The sequence below is a fragment of the Myiozetetes cayanensis genome, unplaced genomic scaffold, assembly GCF_022539395.1.
Source record: "Myiozetetes cayanensis isolate MyiCay16 unplaced genomic scaffold, myiCay2020 scf3, whole genome shotgun sequence".
Lineage (NCBI taxonomy): Eukaryota > Metazoa > Chordata > Aves > Passeriformes > Tyrannidae > Myiozetetes > Myiozetetes cayanensis.
In genome coordinates, this window is record NW_026087521.1 from 52,031,844 (window position 1) to 52,055,903 (window position 24,060).

General features: G+C 45.9%; 1 protein-coding gene across 2 annotated transcripts in view; it reads left to right on the top strand.

Moving 5' to 3' along the window:
• The first annotated feature begins 514 nt into the window (after window positions 1-514).
• The window catches only part of CACNG2 (calcium voltage-gated channel auxiliary subunit gamma 2), a 54,683-nt gene continuing 31,137 nt past the window's right edge, over window positions 515-24,060 (top strand). The window contains exons 1-2 of one of the 2 annotated variants that reach the window (XM_050323836.1): window positions 515-945; window positions 1,489-1,634. In XM_050323836.1, the coding sequence (XP_050179793.1) occupies window positions 1,493-1,634 (142 nt within the window). In that variant the 5' untranslated portion in view covers window positions 515-945; window positions 1,489-1,492. Of the gene's footprint in view, window positions 1,635-24,060 lie in introns of both variants that reach the window. The other variant, XM_050323835.1, reaches the window with a different exon arrangement.

Genomic DNA, 24,060 nt, shown 5'->3' on the forward strand with positions numbered 1-24,060 from the left:
GTCTGACTGAAGTTTTGTGCGGGTCTAACTGCGGTGTGCGGGTCGCACTCGCAGCTCCAGGCACCTACGGCGGGGATGCGAAGGCGGCTGAGCTGGGGGGCGGCGGTGGGGGGCTAAAAGGCAAGCGAGGGAGGGAGCCCCAGCGACACCTTCCCCCGAGCTCCTCGGCGACCCTTCGCGGGGCCGGCAGCGCCGGGCGAGGCGCAGGGCGGGGGCAGGCTGCCCCCCCGCCCCTCGCTGCCTGCCTGCTGCCTGCTGCCTGCCCGCGCAGAGCGGAGCGGGGCGGAGGAGGAGGGCGGCTGCCGCCCGCGGATGCTGGGGCGCGGGCGGCGCGGGCAGGGCGGGCGGCGCGGGCAGGGAGCTGTCCTTCAGCACCGCGGGCCGCGGAGCGCTCCGCCCGCACCGCCGCCCGGGGAGCTGTCCTGCAGCACCGCCGGCCAGCGCCGACACCGCCGCCGCCGCGGGGGAGCCGTCCAGCGCCGCGCCGACACCGCCGCCTTGATGCAGTAGCGGGGCCCGGGAGTCGCCGGGGGCCGCCGCGGGGCAGGGGGTGCCGCAGCCGGGCTCCGCTCCGCGCCTCCCGCCCGGGAGGGGCGCCGCGCCCGTCCCCCTCCTCCCCACCCCCTCCAACCCTCCAGCCCCAGGAGCCCCACTCTCTCCTCGCCCACCTCCGCCGGGAGCGAGCGCCGCGGCTGTGCGGAAAAGCCATGGGAGGCGAGACCTCGGCACCTGTTCAGCTGAAATCAAGGGCTTACAGTATACTGGGCACTCTGGCTTGGTGGTAGGAGCGAGCGAAAGGAAGGAGAAGCAAGCAAGAAAAAGTGAGAGAGGATTGGAGCGACTGCCGCTGCCGGGAAAAAAAAAAAATAAAAACCCAAGGAAGATAACTGGGAAGGAAAAGGATTTTCATGGCGCAGGCTGCAGAGCTAAGCAAGAAGACTGAAGGTTGCATCTCTGCTCTTACAGTCTCTAACTGTCTAGGTCCAGATAATGAGAGATTGTGTTGAGGATGCTGCTGCTGCTCCCCTGTTCACTGTGGAAGCCATCTCCAAATTAGCCATTACATATGGAAACTGGAGACCAGAATTTTAGAAAAAGGGATTAAGGCGTCTCATTTTGGGGGGGGTTCTCTCTTTATTTGTTTGTTTTTTCTTGGTTCTTTTCTCTCTTTTTTTTTTTCTTTTTCCTTTTTCCTTTTTTTATATTTCAACCAGAACGTTTCCGATTTAAAAGGCAAGCCTCTTCCCGTGTGGTCTTTCTAATTTACACTCTTTTCCGTGGGCTTTCTTACCTCCCTTTTTTGATATCTATCTCTCTCTCTATACCCATTATATTATTAGTCGGAATTATTATTCTTTTATTTTATTAAACACACACACCCCAAGAATCAGAAGGCGGTTGGGTATTTGTATAATGAAGAATTATGGGGCTCTTTGACAGAGGTGTTCAGATGCTTTTAACCACCGTTGGTGCTTTCGCTGCCTTCAGCCTGATGACCATAGCTGTGGGGACCGACTACTGGCTTTACTCCAGAGGGGTTTGCAAGACTAAAACTGTCAGTGAGAACGAAACCAGCAAAAAGAACGAGGAAGTCATGACCCATTCTGGATTATGGAGAACCTGCTGCCTGGAAGGTATTTGATTCTGGACCTCCACACCCCCCCACACCCCTTCCTCTCCCACCACCCCGTGTTTCTCCCTCCTCCCCCCAAAAAAATCCCTCCACATTCCACCATTTTCTCACTTCATTCCTTTCACTGTGGTTTGAGAGTGGTGGGCTCAGTTGCTCAGGGCACAGAGGCAAGAAGACAGGCAAAACATTCACTGTTCCGTTCCCTTCTCCATTCCTCTTTCCCACCCTTCCCCCTCCCACCTTCTCCAAAAATTCACTTCCTCTCTCCAACTGGAATAATGTGTGTGTTACAAAACCACCGAGAGACCCTTTCAAAAAGCAACTGTGCAGTCTGCCTGTCTTCAGCTTGTTTGTATTGCCTGGGTAAGCAATGCCAAAATGCTGTGTTATTGCTGTGCTCCGGCTGCAACCACAGAGTGAAATAATTGCTCTCTTTGCAAATGGCTTATTTGCAAAGACAAGACTGTGAGTGAGGGGCAGCGTGGGGAGGGGGTGACTGCAAAGCACTTTGTATGCAATTATTAGTTCACTTCAGGAAGGAAAAAGAGAGAAAGGGAAGCAAGCCTGGTATGTCCAAAATGCCTCGCACAGTAAATCTAACAATACCAGTCATCTCAAGCAGAGTTCAGAGCATTTTGTAATGTCTGTAAGCAACCACATCTCACTGGGCTGGATGCAAAAGGGAAAGGGGTCTAGTTGGTGGCTGATTGGTTTGGTTTGGGGCTGGGATTTTTCTCCAGTTTGTTTGTTGTAAGAAGGGGGGAAGGGGGTATTCTGGGCTTTTGCTTTTTTTTTTTTTTTTTTAAGGCTTATGGTAAAGGCTAAAAATAAACAAGTCTCTGAATGGAAAAATCAGCCCAAGTCTGATGTGGTGAAACTGAACAGCAACTCAGTGACATGTCTGATGGCAGAAGAGACACCGCCGCAGCCAACTTCTGGAATCAGACGTTCCTAAGGGAGGGGGAAAGAAAAGAGGGGCCAGTGATTCGCTTTTAAATATGTATTGCTCAGAACTGCTATTGGTGTACGTGTGGGCTGGGGAGGTGGTCTTCAGCCTGTGCTGGAGGGACAGGGGCAACGGATGTAAATGCGTGGTTTATGTTACACACGTAGTGAGAAGGAGAGAGCGAGAGCACAGGAGCACATTACAGCCCATCGCAAAAGCCCTGTTTATGAATCAGCTCCCAGCTGGACGGTGGGCTGCTGGGGGTTCATGGACATCCAGGGATAAGATCTGCATCTACCGGTGTCCACCGGAGCTGGGTGTGCCTGGAGGTCCCTGATGGGAGAGAACGGGGAGTGGGTACCGCAGAACTGATTTTCTTAGCCCGGCACTGGGAGATGGAAGGCAGGAGGAAGGGGGAATAAACTATGTATGTTTTGATGTCTCTCACCAAAGCAAGCTAAAGCTGCTGTTTGGAAATGGTTGTGTCCGGGAAGAAGCGTGAATTTCTCCCCCATTCTTGGTGCAAACGGTTGAGTGATGGCTGGACATGTTTTGAATAGCTAAGTGACTTCATTGAGCGATGGTCTATTTGACGCATACTGCATTTAGTGCCCTTTGTCAACCCAAACTGCTGCCTTTTAACATATCCTGCAGAGGAGCTCTATGCTGAATACTATATGCTGTATCCAAGCCAGAAAATCAATAGCAGTAAATTAATGGGGGATGTTTTAAACACACTTGCTCACACACGCACAGATTTCCTCCAAATAGATAAAAATATAGAGTTGTATATTAATAAAAAATGAAAAGCCTTTCACAGAGATATTCATTACAACCAGGGAAGGAGACATCTCCTTAATTAAAAATTAAAGAGAGAGAGAGAGAGAGAGAAGGGAAAAAAAAAATAAAAAGAAGCTGAAATGCAAAGCCATGCAGGGAAGTGAGGCTGCAGGGATGAACTCCCTTTCCTGAGCCATGTCCCCAGGCTGGAGGGCGGAGGGAGGCTGGGGTGGAGATAGGAGGTATGAGGACCCCAGCCGGGAGAGGCAGTGAATTCAGATCATGTCTATCTGCCCACAGAGCTGTACCCAGAGGGACGCGGTCTGAGGGGGAGGAGGAAGGGGCGGGTGAGGTTTGTCAGATTGGAGGAGCTCAGGGCTCCTTCTCCTTTACATCTGACAGGACCCCACAGGCACTGTGAAGAAGTGGCTTGCATGGCAAAGGAATGTGCCAGGATGCTTCCAATTAAAAGCTCCAGAGTGGCCCCAGCGCCCACAACACTGCTGCCAGCCAAGGTCCCCTGCCCTCCCTGTTGATGCCATCCAATGGGCTCAAACTGCAGCCCTGCATGAGGGGTGTGAAGTGCAGCCTGAGCACAAGCTGCATGGCCTTGGTAGGGTGCTCTCCCTCACCCGAGACATGTGAGGGTTGGGCTGGCCCGTTCCCCCAGCCCTTGAATGCTGGGCAGTAGTGGCAACAGGGGTAGGAAGGTGCAATGCACCACATGGGAGCTGAGCCCAGCTCTGAGCCCCTCTCCTGAGAGCACAGGTTGCATTAAAACTTGGATAAAGGCTTGGTAGCAAGAGCATCTCAGCAGAAGGCAAAACCGTCACCATAGGCACATGCTGACGAGGGTCTGGGCACCCTCATTTGCTTCATGGGGTGGCACAGCATAGGTCTGGCATTGCCACTGCTGAGATGCCTCCACGTGGCTTCCAGCAGCCCCACAGCCTGCATTGGGTGTTGGCTGACACTATCTTAGTCCCAGGACAGAACAGCCAAATATCCCCACCAGCCCTTGGATGGCAGGTCTCTTACTGTCACGTCTGATCACCTTAGAAGGGGTTGTCTTCTTTCTCAGCAGAACAAATCAGAAAGGTGTCCCTGGTTGATTTACTCTCCCTGGTGAAAGCTGCCTGCTGCTGAACAGGAGAGAGAAGGATGCAGCAAGGTGTCCTTTTCCCCATGATACAGAGGTTGGGCATATTTGTGGAGGGAAGGGTTTGGTCCCAGGAGGCTGATGAAAGAGCAAAATCCTTGGATTCTGTTCACAGCCTTCCCACAGTGTGTCAGAGACTTCTGTCAAGGGGTGTGGGGCAGACACTCTTCTTCTGCCTGAGGTGGGTGTTAGGGCAGGTCCATAGGGTGAGGGAAGATAGTGAAGAGGAGGGCAGAAGGCTTTGTAGCAAGAAAATAATCAAAGAAGGAGTCCAAACTGCCATCTGCTACTGGTAAGAAGCCTCTGATGATGTTGCCTTCATTTTTGGGGATGTGGAGGAGCGTTGGCACTAGTCAATGCTGTAGGCTGTCAGAGATGGGGGACACCTCATGTTCAAGTTATTGCACTAAATTATCTTTTCTCTTCTTGTCCAAGAGATCCAGTAGCAAAAATGGATGTGAGAACTTAGTCTTGGACTGTACACACAGATTTGTTGTGGTCAGAATTGCAAGCTCCTCTTGGAGAATTTTGTCCCCAGGCTTTCAATTTTTGAGTTCCCCTCTCTTCGGTCATTCTGTTCCCCACACAGGAATTTCAGTCAGCATTTTCAGACCTTTGTGTTGATTCAAAGAGAAGTGTTATTTGGGAAATTTCTCCTCTCTTGGGATTTCTTTTCCCCCTTTCTTGTGTCCTACAGGACGCCCCTGCTCCACGGTGGGACTCAAGCAGACAGGTGGTGTCAGATCACACTTGTGATTTTTTTTCCTATTCTTCCTCAAGATGATTCTTTCTCAGACATTGGGGCTGCTCAAATGTGTCCCCAGGCCATTCAAAAGTCTCTACCCTTCAAGAAAAATGTCTTTCTTCAGCCCTTTGACTGTGTAGGCACAAAACACACACGTACACCAAGCAATTGAGATCTGCAAGCTCATGCCCCACATGGATACTGCATCTCTTACAACTTTGAAATGACTGCAGATCTTCCAACCTAATTCCTTCTTGGCACTGAGTGCTTTAAAACCATTTTTTATTATGAGTGATGCCTTATCTAATTCTTTAATTAGCTCCTGTAGATCTCCTATAGGATCTCAAAAAGTGAGGGACGATGCCTTATCAGGGTCTTATGAAGCAAGCAAATGAATTGTATTTTATATCTGCAGGTTATTGGTTTTGTCATGTTGTCATTATTATTAGGAAAGGGATAGGTCTGGGAGGCTTTTATACTGAGAGGGAGGGAGAGAAGAGTCCAGGGCAGGCAGGCATGAGTGATGCACATGGGGTTAGACATCCCTGTAGATCTGACTGGTGTGAAGGCAAGTAATTGAATGAATGTTGGTGGAGAAAATAATTCTTGCCTAGAGACCCTTCCCAAGGAAAGTTAATGAGCTGATCTGTTCCCTTTCCAGCTTGTTATATCTGAACAGTGCATGAGAGCTAAGTGCAGATTCAGTGTTTGCAAAAATGAAGACCTGACAGCAAAGCGAGGCAGGGCACAGGCAGTGGACAAGCTTCTGCCAGACAATTCTGGTGCTGCATCGCTTCCTCTCCACTGCCTTCTCCTGCTGCTGTTTGTTCCTGGTGCACCTCTTTCCTTTCATATGCATCTTATGGGTAGGGTTTTCTCCTTATTTTTCCCTCCTACCTTTCCCAATTTCCTTTATTTCACCCCTTATTTCTATCAACGTCACTAGTTTTGCTCTGCAGAATTGTCTGACATCCTAATTCCAAGGATCCACAAGTCTACCGAGTGCTTTCCTCTGATCCTTGCCTACCTAATCCAGGGCCTTTTCTGAAAATTCAGCAGTAAATTAAGTCAGGGTCTCCATGTCTTCACAGTTCAGGACCAGGAACATCCTAGTCCAGCCCTGAGATGCAGCAGCAGGAAATGGCCCAGCACATAGCTGATTGCTGCTGGTGCTGCATCTGCCGAGGAGAAAAAGGATTCAGAGCTGGACAGGCCTTGGATGAAGAGGAAGACAAAAGATTTTAAAAAGTGGGGTGGCAGATGGGGAGGAAGAATTACTCAAGATCCCAGACTTGGGTTGATTTGGTTCTCCTCTCGGCTTAAATTCACACCTGACTGAAGTTACCAAGAAGGCAAGGATTTGAGGGGCTGAGCTCAACTCCTTTGTAAGATTTGACAAGGAAATGCTGTTCCTGACTAGTGAGTCGCTAGAACGGACTTTTAAATTGCTTTTAAATTATGAATCTTCCTGCTGATAGAGAAAGAGGAATGGGTTAATATTGTCCTGAAATGCACCAGAAATTGCCTTGCTGAAAAGAGTGAGAGCGAAATGCAGTGGGAGGGACATGGAGATGCAGTGTGGCAGCAGTAATGTATAAAGAAATTACACAGAGATAGAACAAATGTCTCTTTGCCAGGGAGACCAGGAGCTATTCCTATCCAGTGTTTCCCTTTTAACCCATCCTTTTCCCCATGCAGCCCTCTGAGCCCCCGTCTCACTTGGCTGCGGTTTGGTACGATCTAAGCAAGAGTTTTGGGGGAGGAGAACTACTGAGGTTTGACAGCAGAATCTCCATATTTATTTAATTTAAAAGAAGTAGTGAGGAGGTTGCTGGGGGGAACAGGGAATATTTCAGGCTCTCAGATGGCTCTGCCCCATGCCCCTTTTTTAAGAGCAGATTCCCAATCAAGCATACCCGGTTTATCCCAGGGGGAGCACTCGCTGCTCCATTCTGCGCTGCTTCTCCCTTCCATATTGCACTCGTTGTCAGGGGATGTGCTGCTGCCTTTCATGGGCATGAAACCTTCCCCATTGCAAGGGGCTCTCGGGGAGGGAAGGGGGCTGCTGCAGAGGGAATGGATTACAGTGGGACTCTCACTCCATCTCCTCCCCCTGCAGCCCCCATCCCAGAGCAAAGCCACCCAGCAGGGTAAACACAGGGCACAGAACGGGTTAGGCATACGCAGAACGTATGGTAAATACAATACACCTAAAAGTTATTTTTCTCTTGCCCGTATGACCCCAGCTTTTTCCTCACCCTCCATCTTTGACTCATTCTATCCATCTCCATTTTAATTTGTTCTCATTTCCCTCCCCTGTTTTTCTTCTTTATTTTTCCCTTTCATCTTCGTGTCTCTTCTGTGGTTTCTCTCAAAAGCATCTTCTTCATTATTTCTCCCTGCTTCTCTCCAAGTTCTCTGAAGCCCATCCCCCTTGATTATTCCTCTGTTACATTATCTTGTCCTTGCTCTTCTCTGTCCCCTTTGCTCCTGCTATCTCATCTCTCTATCCTCTTTCCTCTTCTCCCTGCCATCGTCTCCCTCTGGCTTTCCCCCACCTTACATACAGTCATTCCCCCCAGCTAAAGGACCTCATTCTTTTGGAGCTCTGCTGCCTCTTTGCTCTAAGGCAACACTTTTCCAACCCCCCTCTGGCTGTGCCCCTCCTCCTTTCTCCGGCCAGTGTGCCCCCTCCTCAAAGCAGTGTATGACACCGGTTGCAGTCCCTGTCTCCTCTTACCCCCAGGACAGCCCAGCTACCTCTGAGGGGGGTGACGCCCAAGCCCCTCCCTCTGCTCCCCTCATTGCTCATCGCCTGTGGTCAAGTCAACATTCCTCCCCTTTGCTGCCTCCAACCTTCCATGGCCAGAGGGCTCACTGGCAGCTCAGCTGATGAGCTGGCTCATCTGCGTGCAGCCAGCAACTGGGCTGGAAGGAGCTCATGGCAGCCCTAAATACCCTCCCTGGCAACCCTCAGGCACGGATCAGGCCAGAATCCAAATGGAAAATAAGGGTCTCTGTAGCCATAACCCTGGGGCAGTTGTTGTGCACTACAGTGAAGGATCTCTGGTTGTCAGGAAGAAGAGTCTCAGCAAGCAGTCGTCCTTTTCAAGCTGTTTATGGGGGGATGATTTTCTCAGGGATTCTCACCTTACCTAAGGGGGTAAGGTGAATGGGGCTGGGGGCTCCAGGACAGATGGTTGGCTGAATGAACCTCAGTGAGGAAGGGCAGAGGGTATTGTTGACTGGGGAGAAAAGGGGTGTTGTGTATTGTGCAGTGCTCTACATGAACCATGGTGACTCACTGGATACCAGGAACAGGGATATTGCTCTTGGTGGTCCATTGCAGCACACGGCTGCAGACAGGAAACCCACCACCAGCAAGTCCCCAGGCACGAGGAGCGGAACAGGAGGGATAGCAGAGAGTACAAGGGCAAGGGCTGCCCAAGGGTGGGGTGTTTCTGAGTAAGGATAGGGTTCATAAAAGGGGGACAGGGACAAGGAATTTTAGGAACAACTGTGTGTATGAAGGCAGTCTGCAAGACTAGACGTGTTTGCCTGGAAAAGGAGGTGAATGAGAGGGAAAGTGATTGGATTGTGTTGAATAATGAATGGGCTAGAGAAGGTGGATCAGTAGCTCTTGATTTCCCCATTTTGTAACACACAGACAAGAGGACCTGATGTGAGTCACCGGAGACCCAGTTAGAGCTTTCTCATTTGATGCATATCAGGGCTGTGGAGCTCATTGCCACTGGAGCTCCCGTGGCCAAGATTTTAACAACATTTAGCAAGCAAGCGGGCATTTACGACAGAGTTCACGAAAATTAAGCGTCCTCCTAATGGATGTGAACAGCATTTTGGGTGTTTTGTAATTCAGCAATTAAGCCAGTAGCCATAAAAACTAGGATAACATTTCACAAGGGCAGTCTATCCCCTATCTGACTGCCATGTGGTTCTTGCCTCTTCCCTGAAACATTTGTCAGGGATTAAACAGAGCTCAGATTTACTTAGTCTGGCATTTCTTTTGTTTCTAGATGCTACGCTATGCAGTTGCAATGTAAGATGCAAACTAGGCCTGCGTTTCTGCTGGTGTCAATGACTGCCCTAATTTGACAAATTAACAGTGAGTTTAGGTATTTCTATCATATTTTTCTAGGAAGGATCTGGGATAGAGAGCAATTAAGAGCATATGGAATTAAGTGGAGTCCTTTTTCTTCACACCCCAGGGTATAAAGTAAGTAGTTAGCAATGAAGGTGCTATATATGTGCAAAGAATTATTATTGTTGAAGTCCCTGCTTCCCAGAAAGCAATAGGCTTTGGGTCTCTTTGATGCTATCACGACTAAATTAGAAACAAGGTTGTCTCTTTTCTCTTGTATCTGTGGAAATGATTACCGAACTGGCATCTGATGACGTACAATACTGTAGTGTTTCTATGCACAAGAGATAGAGGCCCAATTCTCCCCTTGTTTGCACTGATGTAACCTCACTGACTCGGAGGGAGCCACGCTGCTTACGTTGTCCGTGCAGGCAAGGGGAGAATGAGGCTGAGGAAGGGCTGTGCGTGCTTTAAACAGCCATGCCCCCAAGGTCACTGCGTGTCCCTGCTTCGCCAGTGACGTACTCAATAAACCAGGGGCTAAATTCACTTCTAGTGTGAGTGGGTGTGACAGCCCCGAAGTTAATGAGATTCTGCACTTATTTACACCAGCTGATCACCCAGTCCAGCAGTTTCTCTTTTAACTATTCATATTTTCATTGTCTTTCATCTTCATTAGAAAAATTCAAGCTGGCTGCCCCCCCTTAGGGCAAGAATCCTCTTACAGATCGTCACCCTGGATGGGTGAGCATGTAAAATGCCAGTGGTGACCACAAACCTGCTGGCATTCACCTTTCTCTTTCTTTTCTTTTTGCATTTTTATCTTTCATTGAATCTCCTTTTTTTATTGACAGCTTTTTGTCTCCTAGCGCTATTTGTTCTCCTTGTGTTACGGAAAAGCTCTCCCATAAAATTCCAAACTACACAATCAGAGTTTTCATACCAAGCCCTGCAGGATAGGTGAAATCCACTTGTTTCTGTGGCACAGGCTGCTAAAGTATTTATACTATTTTCCTATCAAATCTATAACTCCCCAGAGAAGCATATGGACTTTATCCTGCACCTCCTATTCCCCCAGAGCATCTACTCCTATCTGCTAGCTGTGAAAAATAGAAAATGAGGATGGTATACAAAAACTTGAGAATGCAATGACATCCTATTCATGGGTAGGGATTTTTCTCATGTGTGTTTTTGCTAGAAGCAAACAACTATAAATTTCTGGTTTAGCTTGTTGTATAAAGTATACATTCTGTCAAATAAAGAACAACACTATCCACCTCCGTCCCCTGGATTTCCTATCCCTTTCTGATTTTTCTCTTCCTATTTCTCAGTTTTCGCTCTCCTCCTGAACATGATATTTATTTTTAGTGCTTGTTTTATTTTTCTCCACCCACTGCTTCATAACTACATTTCATTCTTAAATTCGCTATCACTCAGAGAACTTCTCTTTCTCTTTAGGTCTTGTTTATATCACTAGTGTAGCTGTAGTCCAATGGATCATGTTTGAACACTGAATATTTCCCAGGTTTGTTCAGTATCATAGACCAAGCACTGTGAATCAAATGACTTTTCATCCTACCCTATTTGCTGACTCCTGCAACCTTACTGTGACCTGTCCACTGTAAACAGTAAATTTCTGAGGCTCTGTTACTGGAGTTTTATCTCCACCTAAGGATGCTGCCCAATATTTTTCTTTCTTCTATTTTTTTTTTCACTCTTGGTTTTAATTTTTCTTCTTTGTCTTCATCAGTCCTCTTCAGAATTCACTGTTTCTTCTTTTCTTCCCTTTTTCTTTGCATCATCTCTCATGTCTGCAATATTCTCTACCAACCTTAACACCCTGATGACATTTTTTCTCTTCCCTTTATGTTTCTAGCTCGTAGTTCTCCTGGGTAGGAACTACTTCCCTTGATTCCATCCCATTCAACCTCTGTGGAGAGGTAGTGGAAAAAGATTCATAACTAAGTGTGCTCACATGTGCATGTGTGCACACGTGAACATGTGCGTCTCTTTTCAGATATAATTGGTATGAAGGTTGGTGGTTGAAATGAAGTGGCCTGGCTCTGACTTTTGCCTTTCAGACAGCCATGAGGAGTCATTCCTGAATCTAGATGCCCCCCAGAATTGCCTTCAGAGCACAGGGGCTCAAGGGATCAATCATCAAGAATTTCTGCTGCTTCCTTTCAGATTCAAGCATTGCCCTTTTCCTTAGGCTGAGGGTCACGGGTTTTTGAAGGGCAGTGGCAGAATCATGGAAGAAGACATTTTTCTCTTGCTCATTTTTGAGTGAGGGAGTGAATGAACTGCGATAAATATTTTTCTGTATATAGCTAGAGATGTCTCAAAGAAGTGGCAGAGGAAACAGATGGCAGAGGCCCTTTATAGGCAGCTGCTGTTGTCTCTTAAGGTGTCACCATCTCAAGAAAACTGGTTGTAATTGGGGAGCTTCAAGATCAGTAGTGCCTGAAAGGACTCGAGCAGAAAAGAATGTCATCCTGTGTGAAGGCAGGGGGGAGGGACACAGAAATCAAATATTCAGAGACTAAAAAAAAATTAGGTATAGGGAATATGTGGAAGCCACTATGAAGTTTTACTGAATTTCGTGACCACAGGATGGATGGTTTCCCTGCATTTTGGAGTTCATAATTGGCCAGAGACAGCAGGAATGCTGCAAAGAGGGTGAAGAGCTGGGTTTAGTGTATTCTGGGGACAGCAAGAGGAGCTGATTTCTAGAGGAAACAACTGAGTGAGAGACAGAGATCCCCAATGCACTGTGGAAATGGAGTTGGGGTGGGGGGAGGAAGTGTACAGGAATAGCTATCTCCAGGTTCCCTTCTCCTCCAATTGCTTCAGAGCACCACTGCAGTGTGTGCTTTTGGTATGGGGGATGCTACAGTTTGGTGTAGAAGCCTCTGTCCCAGATATTCCTCAAATAATTTGTCTGCCTGAAGCCCTATCATCTCAGTGTATGCAGCACAAAGAGAAATTCTAAGTTGACCTGTGACATAACAGAAGTGGAGACATATAGCTGCTCTCTCAAGAAATAACCAGGGTTAAGTTCCCTCATATCTTTGAGGTTTGGAGGGATTGCACAGGGGGCTAGACCCCTAAGTCTTCCAGACATGGAGTTGTTTTAATTACTCCTGCTCCCCTTGTGTCTCCAAAAATAGGAGTCATGTATTTCTTTCAAGGAAGTGAAAATTCACAAAGAAGTTCCATAGGAGATTTGAGAGGAAACCAGTGAGGATGATAGGGTCTCTCATGAAGTGCAAGGGTTTCGGGCAACAGAGCAGCAGTGAACAGGCTCAGTGTTGGAGATTAACTGGAGTTCAATGTTGCACAGTCGTCTAGCTGAGAGACCTCCACTGAAACTGTACTCAGTAGTCTAAAAGGAAACAAGTGCCAAGAGCAGAGCAGAGCAGAGCTGTTTTGCTGTTGGGAAAGGGAGCAACAGAGAAAACAATATGTCTACCCTGCCGAGTGAACTGCAATGTAAACAGCAGCACAGCACACAGGAAATGTTTAGGATTGACAATTTTCCTAAATTTCAGGTGACTGCCCAGTCATTGCACCACTCTTTCCCAATCGTTGTTCCATTCTTGTCTTCTTCCTCCATCACTTTGTCCATCTGTTTGCGGGAAAGCATAACTCAGAAAGGCCAAGAATGGCTTTCCAGGAATTAATTCCAGAGGCTGTCTAAGATCACAGGTGAAAGGTGTTTTTCTCTGTGCTGCATCATTGCAGCTTGGCCCACATTTACAGGAACAGTGAGGGGGGAAAGCATTCAGAGCAAAGCAAGACAGTGAGAAAAAGCATTGTGAGGACATAAAGGCACCAGGACCAGGGAGGGCTTTTATTCTTCTGCAGAAGCTGAAGGGATGGGTTGTTTCTGGGAACAAACTGACTCAGCTGTGAAGGAAAGCATCTCTGCATGCTGGAAACAGAGGGATAGTTGGAGCTGGAAGGGTCTGTCACAGCCAGAAAGCACAGGGGGCTAGACCCCTAAGCTGACCAGAAGGAAACACTAGGAAAGAGGGGACCTAGGACTTGTCCACGTCATAACAAGAGAAGGTGCTAATAGGAATGCCGTGTGAGTGCTGGAAGGAGATAATTAAGAAATAGTCTAAAAGAGGAAGATGAGTCAGAAGAAACCCTGGGACTCAGAGGTAGGAGAGCCTTGAATTGCTGAGAGAAGCAGGAATATCAGCTGGAGCTGATGGATGGAGAGACAGACCTCCTCACCCATCTTCTCTGCACTGTGGAATGGGATAGCTTTTCACCTGCTGATGCCAGCATCTGCCACCACTGAAAACCTTTTCTCTCACTCCTTCCTGCTCCAGCCCATGGGAAAAAGAATGGTTCAGACACACACAGACAGGATAATGATCAATCACGTAGACCAACCAACCATGGACAAGCAGAAATCTGGAAAGTGTGACCAGAGGCTGCAGCTCCATGCAGAAAAGTCTAAAAAAGGAAAGGTGAGGAAAGAAAGAAACAAAGAAGCTGGAGTATAAAATGTTGGGCTTGACTTGGTGATGCCAAGAGTAAGCAACTTAAGGCAGACATGACAACTTCCTACACTGAGACTGGTCAAATGAATTTGTCCTTCTTCTGGAGGCCTGGGGTACAGTTTTCGTGGCAGAAAACTCATGGTTTGGCTAAATTGTCTTTGGTAAAGTAGGGGAACCAAGACTTAAAGCTCCTCTCTGGCTGCTGTTCTTCGGTAGAGGTTTTCTGAGTATTTTACCTTTTATTGCCTATGTGCCATTGCAGCTGCACCAAAAATACTTCACACAGAGTGGAAACACCTTCATGCTAGACACTGTGCATACACAAAAGCTGTTGTCCCTACATCAAAGAAGTGACAATCTGAGATGACAAATGACATATGAAAGACAGCAAAGCAGAAGACAGCAAATGTGTAGAACTTGTTTCTGTGTTGTTGCTTTTGACATCGGTAAGAGGGTATTACACCTAGAACTGACTTCATCTCCTTGTCCAGGCTGAGCAGAATGCAGAATAGGCCATGCCTGCCCAGCACCAGACAGTGCCAGTAAGAGATATCCAAACAACTCTAAACAAGCTAGCTTAGGTATTTCCAGCCCTAATGGCTACTCAACCATGGTGCTCTGCAAAGGTAAATTAGCTGTGTGTCTGAGAGCTGTCAGGATGTAGAGCTTACTCAGGTGTGCAGGTTCTAAAACCCATGAAAGGTCACATTACATTGTACCATGGAGTCTTATAGTAAGAGTTTCTCTGTTCTCAATCCAAATCTAAATTCCTAAGCCCAAACAGGTATGCCTACGTGGTTGGAGGGGTTTTTCCCCCATGCTTGGTAACCACAGGTGGTCTGAAAGAAATTAATGATCTCATCTTATTCTGTTCTTATGGAGGAGAACTGTACTGTTTGGGGTCCTGAAATGGAGTTTGGCCCAGATGTGTCTGTAAGTGCTTGAGAAGTCCCGAGCCAGAAGATGCCATCACAGCTGGATTTCTCCTTTGCAGTTTTAGCAGGCAGGGTTGAAGGACACAGAGACTAATCTCCATGTGACCTGCAGATCCTGTCCTTTCACATGAGGACTGAAGCTTGCTGAAGAGACAATGCTGAAGTGCTTTTGGCCATGTGGTATCTGCCCTGGGGATATACGGCCACTTCTGTCTCTAGGGTTGTCACTTACCAGTGAAAATTCACTGGATTCATGACAAAACTGCAGGATTTACCAGCAAAGAAATAGTTTGTTCTGAAAATAAATAAAATCTGATCTGGAGGTGGTAATTTACTCAGACACCCAAGAGATCACTTATTTTGAGCATCTTGTTTAATTCTCACTGAGACTGCTAGTTTTGTCAATCTAGATCTTAGTTTTCTTGGGGAAAAAAAAAAAAAGGTGTAGTATGTTACAGGGCTTCTTCCCCATAATAAAAATAAACTAAAAGATTCAAAGAGAGGAAAGCTCCATGCTCATCACTTCGCTGAGCTGCACCACAGTATTGACAGTGGTTAAACCGACATCCAAACAAATTCTCAAGACCTATATGAAGCCCTGCTCTTCCTTGGGATCCGTGTGAAGAATTAGATCTCTGCAACAGATACAGTCAGTAGCTCTTCCCAAATAATGAACTAATCAGAAAGACTAAAAATAGGCTGCACTGGAACATCAGTTCAGCCATTTGGAATGTAGAGCAAACGGCACTGAATGTGTTTAATGAAGTGAAAGGGCTTTGTTTTTAATCACTGAGCTATTGATAAATTGTTGACAGGTGATCAAATATGGACTATGCTTTCAAGTGTTGTGACTTTTTGAACCTGCCAAGACCCTCTTGAGCCACTCTTGTTCCTTTCACTGCTAATGTAGTAGGACTTCCTGCCCTTTTCAGGACCTAAAATAAGAATAATTGTAACTTTTTTTTTCTTTCTTTTTTTTTTTAATTTCCCTGATAACAAACATTTAACCTCTGGACCAGTGATCAGTTCTCAAGACTAAATGTTCATAGTTGTACAAAATCAGACCCTGGGAACTGGGTCGGATATGTGAGAGAAGATGACAAGATGGGAGGCAGATCAGTTCACATCTCTACATGCTGTTATCAGGATAACACCAGGGCATTAGATTAGGAGGATGGTGAGATTGAATGAGGGAGAATCTGGTTTTTAATTGTACAGCAGCAAAATGAGTGGAGAATCAGGATAGAGCCTACAGCTGAGGGAAGATTTAATTTTCATGCAGGGAAGGAAGTGATCTGGATCCTCATGGATGTTAGACCAAGGGACATGCAAAAGAAGTAAGGGAAACTGAAGCTCTAATAGGAAAATGTAGGTCTGTTTGAGACAATAGTATTGAACTAGTTTAATTTGTGACAGACTCTATCAGCTGTCCTAGATGGACTAAATCTTCCAGCATGTTTGGATCATACTTGGTCCAGATTGCAGAAGAAAAGAGTCTTAAACTGCCAACACATTCACATGTCCCTGAATTGATGTTCTTCAGGATTACCCCTAAATACAGAATATCTTCAGATGGAATTTTAGCAAAATTATTTGTTGTTTCGTACTATTAAATGGGATGAATCAACTGGAATGAATTTTAGGACTGAGCCCTATACGCATGCTCTGGCTGACATATGCTCATACATTAGTGACCTTAGTGGACAGTTTGCTGTGCACCTTGAAGCTATCTTTATTTTCCTTCCTTTGGAGAAGAACCACAGTGTCTTTCCCATGATCTGTAGGAAACCTCAAACCATATTTGAGATATAGTTTACACACTTTACAACAATTTTATAGACTGGTTTACTTAAACCACACAGTTCTTAACATTTCTATATTAACGTTATTGTGTGTCTACCCTGCAAGGTGGGGTCCATCATCCAACCTACGCTAACCCAGTATAGCAATTAATTATCTGTCTGAACATTTGTATTCTGCTTATAAACTCATGCATTATTCAATTTTATCTTGTTCAGGACCAGGTTTTCCTTTTAACCTCAACTGCAAACCAGCTGTCCATCAGTCGTGACGTGCTCATACCTTAGGGTGATGAGAGCAACAGAAAAGCCTAAATGGGTTGCTAGAAAGTGCTACCAGTAAAATAGAGATGTATTTCATTAGTGTTGGGAGGATTGGCAGCTCTTTAATTGTGTGAATCACCCAATGGGTGTGTTCCCAAAGCCAATCAGAGCATGCCAGATCAGTAGAGTCACAGTGAGCAACGCTGTGCTGTGTCATTCGGCATTCTCCAGTGAGTGATTAAATCCATGTCATTTGTAATAAATCAAACGTTGTCACAGGGTCAATCTTGTGGGTCATGCTAGGTTATCATGGTGATTTTGCACTGGTTATATCAGGTACTGCTGTGTCACACAGTTTTTTCCGAGGTCATGCTGGGTTCCTCAGATACCATCTTTTGAACTCACCAGGAGCCCTGTTGGAGCACATCAGGGGAATTATGAGAAGGCTTTGCTGCACAGCCTTCTAGTGAACCTGGTTATAGCCTCTTCTTATGGCTGAAGTATCTCTTCCCTGGAAAATGTTCATTTGTCTCATTTATTAGTTTAAACAGACACTGTGACATTTGTGTTTTCTCTTCCAAAACAACACCGGCCCAAGGCCCAAAACAAGTAAGATCTACTCTCGAGGCAGTGGCTTCTTTTTTTTCAGACAGAAAACATCATGCTATTTCAGTTAATTGTATTGCTGCCTGACTCCATGGAGTACGAAAGAGATCCTGCCCTCTGCTAACGTTGCTGCACATTGGTGGTTTAAATTTCCTATTATCAGGAATGCGCACACAGCCAAAAAAATGCATAAACCTCCCTTCAGTTAGGGGATGTGGGCAAAGGAAGAACAGTGCAAGTGACAAGGCATCATGTCCCAGGAGTCCCCTGCTTCAGTGGTCCCTTGTTTTCAGTTATGATTTGGTCAGGTACATGTTACAACAGCCCTGAGGTACTCCAACTTGCATCAGAGACTAAGCCAATCTCTTCTGGTCTGATGGTCAGAAAAATACAAACACAGCACAAAGCCACCTTTAACCCCCACACCATCCATCCTGCTCCAGATACCACTGAAAAAGCTGGAAATCCTCAGCTTCCATACAGAAGTAATTTTGAATGGCAGGACTTAAAAATATTGACATTTTTATGCATAGAAAGACTATTTTAGGATATTTTTTAAGAATAATTATGACCTCCTGTGAGGTCTGTGTGGTTAGTCGAGTAATAACTGATGCTTCCTTTCACAGAAAATGAATGTAAGAATAGTCTCAATAACATTTTTAGACCTCTCAAAATAAATTCATTTTCCGTTACACACATGGCCCCTCCAGAATACAGAGTGGCAGATCATGGTGTGAAAGTTTTGCTGGTACCAATCAAGATGACATTCCAAACCCACTAGTGCCTTCCCTGGTGAGGTAAACAAAGGCTAAAAGATGATTTACTGAAGCCAATGTCCCAGTTTTCATCAGCAAAATGGATGCTGCTGGTGATGTTTCAATTTGTGGCTTCTATGCATGCCACTGCTGTCCTCTGCTCAGAGCAAGAGAAGCCGTTCTGTTGGTGCATGGTTTTTCACCCCTTGATGCATTTCATTACCCAGTGTCCCAGAACCAAAAGAAAATGCTCCCATGCCCATTCCATATGTGGAAAACTTCAGGCATGGGAAGGTTAAGTGGTTAGCCAAGTCTACACAAAGACTGCAGCAGAGATGAACTCACTTTTCGGCAAGTCTTAAGTCCACATCCAGATCATTCCACCATCCTTCCACAGTGCCGTTTACCTGGCCCCACTGCCTATCAGACCACAGAAGGGCATTGCCTGTTTTCCAAGTGTGAAGTACACAGATGATCTCTAAAGCACCATGGAAATATCATGGATTGCAATCAGTAATGTATTAGAGCTGATTCAAGCCCTACAGTACTTCTTGCGAGCTCCCAGATCCTTTGAACAGAGGAGGTCTCTGCAGGAGCCGCATCAGATCTTCTGGTCTTCTATAGAGCCACTGAGAGAGCCAGGAAAGAAGTTATTCCCTCTGCAATTGAAATCAAACTCATATTTTCCTCAGCAGAGCTATTTTAAGTCATTCATTATTATCTTTTCTCTCTCCAAAGCAAAGCCTGTTTGATACTCAGAGGTTGTTAGAACCAAAGGGGAAAGAGAGAACACTAGGGTATTGTTCATGCTGCAGCTACAGACTTACTTGGTACCTAAAAAAGATTTTCTTAAAAAACAAACCAACTCTACAATGCTTTGAGTGAGAAGAAGAAAACAGCAAGGAGAAAAAAAAAAAAAAAAGAAAAAGAAAATCCATGCTGTTTAAGTCTTGGGCAGTGTCAGGGAAGTAAGGCCTGGAGTTGACATATTGGATCCAATCCATAGCTACTACAAGTGCACATAAACCACTGATTCTTACATTCAGCAATGATGCATGTAAGGCTAAGATGCAGATTATCTCATTTAACCTTTGTGATGTTAGAAGAATCCAATACTGAATTCCTGCATACATCTGTGACAGATGGTGTTTAATAGCATCAACAGGAACTCTGGGTTTGTCTTTCCACGTCTTGCTGGATCCCAGCTTTCTCTTCAGGCTTTCCATGTCAGTTGTAACTCACCTGGAGAAATTTTCAGGTGTGACTTCCTACTGCAAAAGTAAGACATGGAAATGCATCCACATTAAGTTACCATCACAGTGCAGCCTTATCTTTGCCATGTGATGCAGGCAAAGACACAGTTTGGCACCTCACATGGCTTGCTTTCTTCCACACACCAGCACGTGGAATAATCTCACCATCCTCCATTCATTTCTTTCTCCACCTGCTTGTCTGTGTTATTTTTTTCTTTCTCATTTATGTTCAGCAGGTGTCTCCAATTCCCAAACATGTTCCCAGATCTTTTCCAATGTCAGCTGTGGAGCTAAAAAGGGATTTTCTGAATTTGATTGATCAGGTTGTCACAAACCTGGCCAGCAGCCATTTGTTGGATACTAATCAGATTGCTGCCACAGAATCCAGCTGCTGAGTTTCCAATGTGCTTTTAGCCTCTGGGGCGTAAAGAGAGACAAAAAGCACTACACCTGACTGGGCATCTCCAGGGATGTTTGAGGGGCACAGAGCCTCTATCGACCATCCCTTCCTGACAACTTGACCTCCTACTGCACTTGCCTCTCCCTGCAGGTGCACACAACTTCCCCAGGTAGCTTAAGTGCAGCCTTTCACAGAATCCTATCATGAGACATGAGCCTTTTGGCTTATGCTTTCATTTATCAGGCACTGCTAGATGTAACATACCTGTGATAAAGATGAACTTTGCATATAATATCTGAACCCATCATGTCTCAGGAAATACAGATCATGAGAAAACAATAAACACTCTCCTTCTGACTTGATGGGAGATCTCCTCCCTTCAGATGCCAGTTGATAATTTCTCTTTTCTGATCATGGTTATTCCCCTCACCAAACTAGGCTTTTTTCTTTGAAAAACCGTTCACTCCCCTCTCTGCCATCCATTCTCTCTTGACTCATGATGAAGTTTCCTGTTTCGTTTCTCAGCCAAGACTTTCTTTAATCTTTTCCATCCTTACATGGCTTTGTTCAGCTTTTTCCAACATGCGTAGGGCTCACCAACCCCACCACCCCTCTGTTCAGTCTCCATCATTGCCCTCCAGGGTTCAAGGACCAACTGCTGTCGATGATGTGTGAAGGACTCTTCTGCCTCACAGTGAGCAGGCATTCACAGTAAGTTACTCTCTCAGTTCCAGCAGAGTGATAACACCGTGACATCGAGGAGAGCGCACAACTCATGCAGAGGTCTCACACCAACATGAGGCTCAGGACCAGCTGTTCAACAGCTGGCACCCAGGGCAGAGGCATTTAAACCTAGTGATATTCTAGTGGAGTTGCAGGCTTCACTAAGTACAAAGACTCTGAAAGAGGTACAGATATTTATCTCAACAAGCAATTGAGGACTTCAGCTGCTCATTTGGCAAATGTTCAGAGCTGCTGGTTCCGGAGGACGCATGCCCACCTGGATCTCCTCTACCTATTCAAGCTCAGTGTGCAGGAGCTCAGAGCAAAAAGACAAGATTAAGACACAGGTTATCTTCTAGCTGTCCCTGAGACAGGAACCCAGTGCACAGCATAACCTGCATGCTTTTATGAAAGAAAATAGGTGGAAGCATCACATTATCTGTTGCTGCAGCTCAGCAGATGCTCCATTTGCACACTACAATTTATGAGCTGTGCTGCGGTATGATTTAGAGGGTTGAGGACACAGTGCTTTGGTTTCATCAGGGACGTGGAGGTAAGGGAAGGCTTCCCATGAACGGGCTGTGAATACAGCCCAGGGAATGAGATAGAGTTTTCCTGTGTGGGCTGACATGCCCACACACGGACCAATGCACAGATCACCCTTGGAGTAAGGATGACTCGATGGGCTCTTATTATAAATGATCCTTGGCTAACAACATAGAGAAAGTAATTTATGCTTCTTCCCGCATTTCTGAATAATCTTTAGTAGGTTGAATTGTCCATAAATCTACTGCTGTACTTTGGATACAGGTGTGAATCCAAGGACTCTCAGACTCTTAAAATAATGAAGTTTGGCAAGCAGAAATCACTTTTTAAAGCAAGGGTTCACTCTTCTCTCATCTAAATGCTGCAGGAAGTGGTGACACACAGGAAAAAGGTCTGATTCTGGTAAACTGGGCTGAAATAGCTTGCCATTTTCAGAGCAGGACGAAACACATGGCAATTATAATGCAAAAAGCTTTATGAGGATGTAACTGTTTAAAAGCCGATTATGAAAAAGAGGGACTTGGCATCCAATCTGGAAGGGAAGTAGAGGGAGGGATGTCTGCGTGGCAGGACTCCTGTTGGTGTATGAATGTCTGCGCCGTGGTGGCATTGTTATCCCCTTCTTGTCCTGACAATACACAGTCAATGGCACTTCAGGAGGTGGGTGGGGGACATCTGGTTAATGAGGAACAGATGGACCTCATCGGACATGCACTATACCTGCTCTTTCCTTCACTGCTCCCTCCCTCACTCTCTGATTTCTCTATTTTCCCCTGCAGCTGAGCTCTTCCCTCTCCTTCCTTTGAAATGGGAGGAAATGTTTGTGTGCTCCCAATAAAGAGCAATGAAATGTTCTGTTCAGAGCCAGGTGCGATGCCAGCGAATGCAGTTAGGAAATGTCTCAGCTGTAGCATGCTCCATTCTCTGGGATCCCTACATGCTGTGCTGGTCCCCACTTACTGTGTTCCTTCCCACTCCAACTCCTGGACCCATCATGACAGTGGGCAACTGTCTCATTCACCATTTCTTTGACATGACCTGCTTAATGATTTGAAAAGGACTTTCTTGAAGCCCGTTCTTTGGGACTTGACAGTTCACCACGCTGTGAAAAGGTATTTGTTTATCCATCCTGGCTGTCCTCTCCCTAGCTCCTGGGGACAATTTTTAGAAGAGGTGCAGTGATTCCAGGCAACCTGAGTTTCCTTTCCATCTTTCTGGATCCTTCATAGAACATCAGAGATAGGATTTGGGTCTGTGCTTGTGTGTTCTCATCCAGTCAACAGATGCCAGTAATGTGAGTTTGTTGGTCTTCCATGAAAATCTGAAAAGCAGATTACAAACCAGATCCTGAGAGAAATAGAAATTCCCAAAGGCTTGCGCATCTCACGGCTCAGAGGAGACAGCACAGCGTTCCTAGATGTGCTTCTACAAATGAAATCTTCCTAAATCCCTGTGTTCCAACCAACGCTGACAAAATAGCAAAATAATTCCTATCAAGTTCCGATTGGCTTTCATTAATACTGGTGGCTTTCATTGAGATTTTCTTCCCGAGAGATATGGCAGAAAAAGTCAGTCCCTAAACCCCTTCTCACTCCTTCTTATAACAATTTTATTTCACTACAGTTATGCTTGCTCACAGTTACAGAGTTGAACTGATCCCTCAGTTTAAGTTACATGATGTGCTTATGTAACATCAGAACAAGGTTTTCCACCCTCCTTTAAGCCACCAAGTATTTTAGTGTGGGTGAACAAAGTCCTCTGAACCAGTCCCTTTCAAGGGCAGCAAGCAGAGGCACACTTAGCAGTCCAGCCATGCTACCTTCTTGTGTCTCTCTAATCTGGGAGCTATTACAGTATCCAAAACCAGGATTAATTCTCAGTGTAGGTCTGTTTTGGATAAAAGGCCTCTGTGTCCCTTCTGTGGTTTCTACTCCAGATGCCTTTGAGACACATCGGATTTGATATACTGGGCACAATTACAGCATGAATGAGGAAGGAGAACTTCAAAGGAGGATGATTAAGGTTGGGTGAGTTGGAAACCAAGTTAATTCACTTGAGTTGATCATTCCAAAGAGGAAAATGGACTGAGTCCCCATGGTATTCTCTCCATAGCACACAAATGCTGAGTTAGCATCCAGATCCATCCTCTGCCAGGATTTTGACTTTATGGGCAACTCGGAAGTATTATTCAATATACATCCCAGCCAAAGCATCATGACTATATCTGCTTGTCCTTGGCTTTCCTTCCAAGATTTTTTCCACACTCTCTCCCTTTCTACCTTTTCCCAAATGTGCCCTCACTCCTCTCATTAGCAGCACAGAGAGTTAACAAGAAGATTCTAACACAGTTAGTTAGGTGTTTCTCAGAAGCCTCAAAGAGCACAACAGCTACTGGAAGTATGGGACAACGAAAGGAAAAGCCTGTTCATCCCTCACCTTTTGCCTTTCATCAGAAGTATGGTCATCTTAGCTTTATTCTGCATGAAACCCCAGGACTCTATTACTACCTGGAACATTTCCCTCTTGCAGCAGAGGAGTGAAGATCCTGACCTCCCTCCCCACTCAGAGTAAACTCTTTAAGTCCAGAGTGGCAAGACTGTCTTTACACTGCTCCTCTCCCACAAGCTATTGAGCGTGGCAACATAGTCTGGAACTAGTGTATGCTTCATCGAGTTCAGAGGGAGACATATCCCAGTCTGAGGATCCCATCCAGAAATCCTCAGGGACAGAATGTGCTCAGCCATCCCTGGCAACTTATCTCCAGGCTTCACCATACACACACAAACAAGTCTGTCAGGTCAGTCAGTGCTACCACTTTCCATCTGCTGGGATGGCTGTAATCTTCTTGTTTCATCTTAGATTCTTCCCTCAGACACACCTCATATCTCTCCTTGGACACATTC